General features: G+C 41.3%; 1 protein-coding gene across 2 annotated transcripts; it reads right to left on the bottom strand.

Annotated features, from left to right (window-relative positions):
- Positions 1–296: 296 nt before the first annotated feature.
- On the bottom strand, positions 297–6,549 carry LOC149811366 (RNA polymerase II C-terminal domain phosphatase-like 3). 2 transcript variants are annotated; one of them, XM_089993552.1, is made up of 13 exons: positions 5,594–6,549; positions 5,260–5,407; positions 5,069–5,124; positions 4,924–4,984; positions 4,582–4,837; positions 3,377–4,461; positions 2,174–2,779; positions 1,872–2,018; positions 1,509–1,777; positions 1,316–1,427; positions 963–1,220; positions 809–855; positions 297–499 (listed from the first exon to the last, which is right to left on the bottom strand). In XM_089993552.1, the coding sequence occupies exons 1-13, from the start codon at positions 6,226–6,228 to the stop codon at positions 436–438; spliced, it is 3,744 nt and encodes a 1,247-aa protein (XP_089849678.1). In that variant the 5' UTR covers positions 6,229–6,549; the 3' UTR covers positions 297–435. The 2 variants fall into 2 exon arrangements, with proteins under 2 accessions (XP_089849678.1, XP_089849677.1); XM_089993551.1 differs by having other exon boundaries at positions 3,377–4,837.
- Positions 6,550–8,637: the final 2,088 nt, after the last annotated feature.

Consider the following 8,637-nt stretch of genomic DNA (forward strand, 5'->3'; position numbering starts at 1 on the left):
TAAAAACTTAAAACAGCTCTCTATATCTTTCTTCCCCATTTGAAATTTCACTTGTATTACTCATCTATGAACTGTGCAGCTTAGGGAAAGTGCAACGAACCAAAAAATGGTAGTAGGGCAACTTGGCACATAGGCTGGTTAGCTTCTCAATTCACGCGTGCAGGCCTGAGATTCTTGGTTGGTAGGCAGTGAGCAAGGTTCGATGCGGACTGATATACTCTGAGCCACAAATGGGTTGGCAAAGCGTGAGTTCAAGTGGCCGCTCAAAGGAGTGGAACAGAGCCAAGCAAAAACCAGACTGGCTTGTGCTCTTTCAGCCAACCACATCCTCTCATCGGTAATTAGGACAAAACAGAGCAAACCATGGGAGAGTTTCAGCAGAGACCTGTTAGTGGGTTCAGTGGGTGGATGGGTTTTCCTTTTTTTTTCTGTTTCTTAAGCTTTTATGGCAAAATCAGATTCATTTGCTCGCCGGTATAACAGTGCCGATGCCTCCAACCTGCAAGATGGCACAACGTTAAGATCGCATACTCGAATGAGAGTCGCATCTCATAAGGCTCTGCCTTAGAAATGCTTCATGTTGAGGGCCATACAGACCAAGCTATATGCCACACTGGGCATCAGCACCGTCCATCCTTTCGGTCTGGTGGCCCTTAACAATGGCTAGACCACTTTTATCCAAGGTCTGCTCATTGTAGACAGAAATTCCATGAAAGGTATCAGAACAAGCATAAAAAGCAATGGAAGGGGCATAGTATGGGTATGGGACAAAGCTCATGAGAAAGAGAAAATCAACCAAATAGCTCACCATCCAGGATTGACTACGTATCTCCCTGTAGAAATGGCCCAGTTGACCTGCATCACATGCAGCAAGAAATGACAGACAACAGCATTAAGATGGACAATGACAAGAAATACAAACCTAAGAATTTTCCAATTTCCATACGCCCCAAACAGAGTACCTTGTCCGTTCCGAGAGAATTGGCAACAACATGAGTGACCTGCTCGTCGAGCTGATTCATACAAACGGCGCCGAATTGCTCAGCGAGCTTCCAGAGAGGGTGCAGATGTGGGTTTGTCTCTCCAACAGGGAACACCCTGCTGAAGATTATCTTACAACCATGCAGAATCCTTGTTTGCTCGGAGACAAGGATGTCTCGCACATCAATGTTGTTTAATAAGTTGTTAGAGAAGAAGCTATGGTGAATCCTCTCGATAACCTGATCATTATCAAGATTTGATTTTAGCAATTAGACTTCAGAAAGCAGTAAGCAGCAGAAAAGCAACACCACCAAACAGCAATCAAGATCCTTACAGCCAAAGAGGAAGCCAGTGTCCCGTCCTCTGGTCTCTCATCATGATCAATTTCAAGAAGAGATGGCCCAAAAAGCCCAAATTGCCTTCTACTACAGGGAAAATATGTATACCTATTGAAGGAAGAATGCATTAGTAGAGAAAACAGATGCTTCAAAAACAGAGATCAATCCACAAGGAGAACATTAGATTACCGCTCAACAAGAATTAAATTATGCCGATGATGAGGCCAAACTTTCACTGAATCATCGATGATCAGTACAGCTGATTCCATACCCAAAACTCCATCCAAATCCTTGCTTTTGGGGACCCTATCATCACCAACAAAGGGGTCACCATCGTCACCCTTGGAAATAACCCGGCCAGCAAACAATGCCCTTGTTGGATCGAGTACTTTTGCCATTTTGGTTGCGTACACCTTATTGCCCATGGTATAGAGATGAAGCTCATAAAGCTTACTTGCCTGAAGAATGGAGAATACACCACATTTAAGCAAAGCGAAAATGAAATGAAGGACAACCAAAAACATCAGAAAATAATTGAGATGAACTGCAAACCCTCTCAAGGAAATTCCAGATGCCGGGCCGCAATTTCGTCCACATCCCCATGTGAGGGAACCGGAAGAGATGCCTTTGTGGCTTCTCTTTGTCCAACTCTTCCTTCTTCCTTAGGATCTCCTCATGAACTTGATCTACTTCTATGAACTGGAAGTAACAAGAGCGGATATACATAACTTTAGCAAGAGACAACAACGACAACAACAACGCCTTCATCCCAAACAATTGGGGTCGGCAACTTTAGCAAGAGATGTAGTCTAAATAAAGATATGCCTGCAGAACCAATTTTGAAAATGAGCTACCTTTGCAGAATTAAGAAGGGTATGATCAAGATCCAAGACGAGGCAAAGCTTTCTTGCAGCAAACATTTTATTCTGTTCTTCGATCCTTCTTGCTCGCTCCTTCTGAATGGCACCTTTTTGTTGTTCATCAAGACCTTCTAACAGATGGTCTACATCTCCCCATGGATCCAAGGATTGGGAAATGCCCTCATTATTATTGTTGGTACCAAATCCACCGTTTCCTTGATCAGACCTCGTGCCAGAACCATTGAAGGGACTCGTGTTTGCTGGCATTAATTTTGTGGGCATCCCTCCAGAGGTCACGTTTGTAATTTGTGAACCAGACAAAATATCGGCAACACTCTTGAGTGTGTTAGTGAACTTCTGAGAAATATCGGGTAAGGGACCTTGGGCAGGCAACGAGGTGATTGTTTTTGCATGTTCACCTTGTTCTCTATCCGTAGGAAGATATTTTTGGCCCTGAAAGCTCTGCAGAGCAATTGAATTCAACTCTGGCTGCTTAGGTGCTAAGCTTTCAGTCTTATGTAATGTATTCTCCTGTACAAATCTACGACGAGGATCACGTGGTTTCATACGAAGCATCCCTGATTCTTCCTTTAAAGAGCCCTGACATATAGAATTGAAGAACAATAAGTGATTGCAGCTTTCACAAGAAAGAATCGATATGTGAGCACAGAAGATACTTCTATAAACAGATTCAAACTAGATGAAGAATGCTAGTTTTACAAGTATATCATAGAATCAAGGTCTGTGTCAATCATTTTGCAGTGCCAAACTCTGAGGTTAAAGCACACAAATATGTTGGTCGCTGCTAATGGGGAAAAAAGACCGACATGTCCCTAATGGAGTTGAGTCTGTTTCAATGCAAAACTATTAAGGTAAAGTAGAATGCTCAACACTGCCATAGCCAACAGGGGAAGATGCCTGTCAGACCTCTAATGCCGCATGCTAAACCACAATGCAACCTAAAATCTTTAGCAACCAGATTAAAAAAGTAGAACTGCTTGACTGCTGATAGGATGACGCAAAAGCAAATTGCGAAAAAAAAAATGCTGGGACTAAAAACTTTTCCTGTATGCTGCCCTAATCCAATGCCCTAGTTCAATGCAAAAACCCATAAAAACAGTATATAAAAAACAAAGGGAAACTGAGCCTTAGCATTGAAATTTTTAGTAGAGGCATGCATTGACATTTAAAGCTTACCAATAACCTTGTTTGAATAGAAACCTTGGCAATCCCAGGTTTTTTATCTAGTTCAGAGGGCTTTACAAGAGTACTATCCCCTACTGACATTGCAGCAGGCAATACCACCGGGCTAGGAGAGCAGGCAGTAACTTGCTGAGATTGATTTGCAGACTTCTTCACAGCCTCTGCGGCCAGCCTCTGCTGTTCATTCACAATTAGCTGCATAAGGATTGCTGGGTCGATGACCTTCAACAAAGAAGGCAGTGTTGCGGATTGCACAGCAGCAGGAACAGTACTTGCTGGGAGATACCCAGAAATAGCCAGCATCTCATTTGGGTTAGGCCTGCTTATCATAGGCGTATCTGAACAGTTTGCTAGAACAGCTTTGTTATGAATGGCATTAGGTTCCACTCGAGCATGCAAGGATTCAACAGCCTCTCTGTTTTCTGATCTCATCGCTCTATCAGTGGAAATTAAACTGGGAGCGTTCATCTCGACAGCCTTAATTATTTTATCACCATCAGTAGCCAGAAGGGCGGTTGTGCTTTCTTCTAACCACCCACCTCTTCCGGGGACTTCCTGAATTGACCCAGAAAGTCCATTATTTGTAGCCTTATTTCGTTGCCTTTTAATAATGCGCCCATCAAGCACACTGTCATCAACAACCCTGTGCTTCGTAGAACTGACGGTTCCTCCATGAAGATCAGTCTTGTTACAAGCATGATCCACAGAAACTGGGCAGCTATTGAGGTCAATTGCACCATCGACAGACTCTGCATATCGAAGCCTCGGATCCCTCATCTTAGCTTGAGCCCTTGGCAAAGGATTTGTGATGGCGTCCAATTGCATAGTGCCCATAATTAATTGATCCTTTTGGACTGAAGAACAAAGAGGTTGAGTGGGAGGCAAGGGTTCCCAAGTTATAGCATTATCAACTACTAATCCAGCTGGCATATTTTCTATGGAACTAGAGACAGCTTCATTAAAGTCCCCATCTTCCATTTCGCCTTCTGCTGATGGAGTCGGACTTGGTAGTTTGTTACCAGACCACAAGGAGGTACGACAGAATTTCTGCTGATAACTGGAAACAGCCTTGAAAGCATCTGTCTCAGAAGGATACACAAAAGTGTTGTCATTATCATTTTCCTGCCAGATATATTGGGAGAACTGAGAAGAAAGCTTCAGCTTGCTTTTTGCATTTTCATCCATCGATGGTTTCTCACCATGAGAAGGCGGAGTAGGGGAAGGAAGGTTTGTTTCATCTGGACTCCACGCAAAACCACGGCTTTCTGGTCTGCTATCCATGCATTCAATAGAATTGATAAAGATAGGTCCAGGAATGTTCTTTGTGAAAAATTCTTTTTTTTTTGCTCCCAGTGAACTCCCATTTGCATCAAAATTAGGCAATGATAAGTTAATACCCAGATTTATTCCTTGAAGTGGTTTATCTCTATCGTTGGACAAGACCATTGCTTCGAACTGTTACATGCAATTGCAGTTGATCTCAGACGAAAATAAAAAGTTAATGCATCAATTTCACTTAACCAAACTGCAACCAATCTGACCTCTTTAATTTGCTTACGAGAAAACAGCAAGGATGTACCATTTAGTAAAGACGTAAGCAAGCTGTGATGCCAAACAATGAAAAGAATCAGAATTTTCAAATTCGTTCACAATAAGAAACAACTCAAAGGTAAAACTTATATCAACCTTGTCATTGCTTCCTTATCTAGTTCTCTGAACTTAAAATTCGAACTATGGTAGGCCTGCAGAAGAATTCATCAAGTTTATAACCCAAAAAAAATCTGAAATTCATCCAGAACACAACATATACATATAGTAAGTAGGTACCAAAAAAACTGCATAAGAGGTGCAAAAGAGAAAAAAACAGATTTTCTTACAGAATAAACAGAATGAGCTCCATTGTATATCTGCCGCATCACTGAGTCCATCATAGAATCAAGCCTTTTAGCACTCCGAATTTGAGAATCCATCGATTTCAGTTTATCTAAAGCTTCCTTCAGCGCGGAACACCAATCCGAGAATGACCTAAAACAAATTAAACCAGTATTTAAATAGTTTACAACTTTACACTGTAATCAAGTACGATATGCTGACAGTAAATAATAACTAGTTTTCTTTCTTTTTGGGGTTAATTGTCATCGACTATAATGTTCCAATTTGCATCGTTTCCACGAGAATCCGAGATTGATCGCGCTCGATCCCGAAACTTACTTGGCCGAATCTTTCACAGAGAACTCCTTCAACGAATTCTGGATCAATACAAGCATGTTCTCTAACTCCCCGTCATTTTCTCCGTCCGGGGAAACCACTTCTGTCAAATTTACGGCACCATCTTTCGGAGCATCTTCGACATCGATTTCGCCCTCTTCTAGTTCACCGTCCTCCTTCTCCACTTCGTCAGTAACCTGATTAACACCCGAAACTTCGATTCCCCCTCCCTCGTCACTAATTTTCGCGTCATCCTCTCCTTCCTCCTCATCCTCTTTTTCCTCGTTCCCGCCAATGCCAAACGTAGACATTAATTTCTGGTAATCCGATCTGATATCCTTCAAGACAGCCCCCTCCTCCGGCTTCGCCTGCACGGCCTGCGCCCAAGCGAAGTTGTAAAGATCTGGCGGGTACTTCAAGAACTCCGGCTTCCACCGGCCGTAACCCTCGCCCCAAATACTAGAGCCACCGCTCTCCCTCGACTCCTGGACGCCCTCCTCGGCCGCCTCCGCACCGTCGGAGATCTCGCCCTCCTCCACGTCCTCGCATTCCGGCTCGTGTCGCGCCATCGCCGCCTCCTCCTCCTCCTCCTCCAAGCTAGGGTTTATCGAGACGCAGAGAGCTCCGGCGACAAGCATAAGTCGCGAATTCGACCTCCGGAAGGCAGAATCCGGCGAGTTCCGGCGCCGATAGGCCGGAGATCAGATCGAAACCGCTAGGGTTTTCCTCGGAAAAGATTTCTAGGGTTTCAGAATCGCCGAGATTTTGGGGGCAAAGTTTTGCGTCGTTTCTTGGCGTTTTTTTTAAAATTTAAAACAAGAAAAAAAATTAAAAAGAAAATAGATAGAGAGATCTGAGAGCAAAGAAATCACGTCTCCTTCTCTGCGAAAATTTAAAACATATAAATTAAGAAAATAATTTCGAGAGAGAGAGAGAGAGACGAAAACCAGAACGGGAGCGAAGGGCGTAGAAGGGGTCTTTCGGTATTTTATAGGGGCTGGCTCTCACAAATCTCGGCCGTCCGATTTAGACACGCGTGCTTACGTGGAGCGCATCTAAGGTCTCCAACGGACAGAGTGAGAATAAAGAGGGAGCGCTGTGGTCGTCAGATTCGACGTGAAACTCCGTTTCAAATTTGGGTTGCTTAAAGACTAAAACATCCTTGTTTTGACCAAAGAGAGACGTAAATGGATTTTCACTGCAGCCATTCAACGGATAACCCATTGCTACGCTAGATATTGACGTACGTACCCCTCGTAAGCGGCTTTGAGGTATGTTCGTCATTTATTTGTTTTGATGAGATTAAATATGTCACAAGAAAACAGCTTTTAGGTACTCAGTGACCATAGATTTTGTCAAAGGCAAACGATATATTTGGTTGCATTCAGATGTGATTTAAAATCTCCAGAATGAATTTCATTTGCACAACTAACCAATGCAAAAAAAAAAAAATGAATCTCATTTGCACAAATAGCCAAGCATGTGATTTGGAATCTCATGTTAATAAGAAAAAAAATGTGATTTGAATTCACATTTGAAGCTACTCTAATTTGATTTTAAATGGAATGTTATATGAAATCATATGAATTCAAATCACATTTGTGGTACGTTTGGTTGCTTAAATCTCGTGAGAACTCAAATCTCATGAGATTTCAGTTCTCATACAAATGAGATTCACTTCCTCACAAGGGTTACGTATATGAGGAAGTGAATCTTATACTGCGATAGAACCAAACATACCCTTGTTTCCATGATGATATGCAACCAAACATACCCTAAAAGTACCTCCTAAAAACAGAAAAACCCCTTCTCCAAAGCATTTTTGGCGGATCAGAGCCCGAACCATTTAGGAAGATGTTGGGCCGGACCTATTGTAGTAGTGTGTTCATTTGGTGGGTACGTATGAACCAAATAGGCTGTTGATGGCTTGATTCTTGGTAGGGGTGTCAGTTGATGGGTTGGATATAACCCAACATCTGACCCGGATCTGAATCCAATTAGTTGGGCTTGGTATTAAGTTTTGCATTCAAATCTGAAACCAAATCTGATGAAGCATAAATATTGGGTTTTAAGCTAGTCGGATTCGGGTTTGGTATTAGCTTTTTTCATCCGACTCTTAATCCAAATCCAATTAGGTTAAACTTGATTAAGTTAGATTTAGTAATAGCCCCGAGTACAGTACAACCCGTTTACATCCATAGTTCTTGGTTGTCAAGTTTAGTCATATATGGATCTGTAGTGTAGTGTGCATCCAATAGTTTCTTGATGTTAAAAACATGATCCAAACCCAAATGGATCGGATGCCTTGTTTTCTTTTTACGACAAGGAACCCTCACCGAGAATTGGATCATTTAATGGGACCACCCCTTGCAAGATAAACCTCAGGTGGGGTCACCAACACCCAAGTGTTTAAGGGGTGTTTGATCCCGCATCGCATGATACTCCACAACGATCAAACGCGAAACGTGCTTTTGTGAAACACCATTCCATCTCCCCTTGTTATATTGAGAACACAACGAGGGGAACACAACCCCTTCTTCTTCTTATTAGGGCTTTCTATATTTGTTGTTTTTCTTTGATTAGGGTTTTTTATATTTAATTTTATGATTTATTTATCATTTCTATGATTTTATGGTTGATTTTTTTTGTAGTTAAGGGTTTTTTGGATTATTTATAATTTATTTTCTTGTATTTTAGGGTTTTATGATTTATTTATGATTTTTGCATTTGTATATAAAAACTATAAATTCTTATTTTTTCTTAAATTAGCCAAAATATAAACACTTTTTTGTACATGAATCCAATTTGTTATCCATAATTTTATGATAAACTTTCATAATTAGATTCAATGTGACACCCATTAAAGCATTTATATATAAAAAAACATCAATTCTTATTTTTTCTCAAATTACCCAAATTGTAAACATTTTTTAGTTTCTAGATTCAATATGAAATCCATAATAAACATGTTAAAACACTCATATGATTGGGTAAATCAAGTCATATGATCTAAAACAAAATTATTCGGCCCATTATCTATATGTATA

Source organism: Nuphar pumila, chromosome 17 (genome assembly GCF_984573655.1).
Source record: "Nuphar pumila chromosome 17, dmNupPumi1.hap1.1, whole genome shotgun sequence".
Classification (NCBI taxonomy): Eukaryota; Viridiplantae; Streptophyta; class Magnoliopsida; order Nymphaeales; family Nymphaeaceae; genus Nuphar; species Nuphar pumila.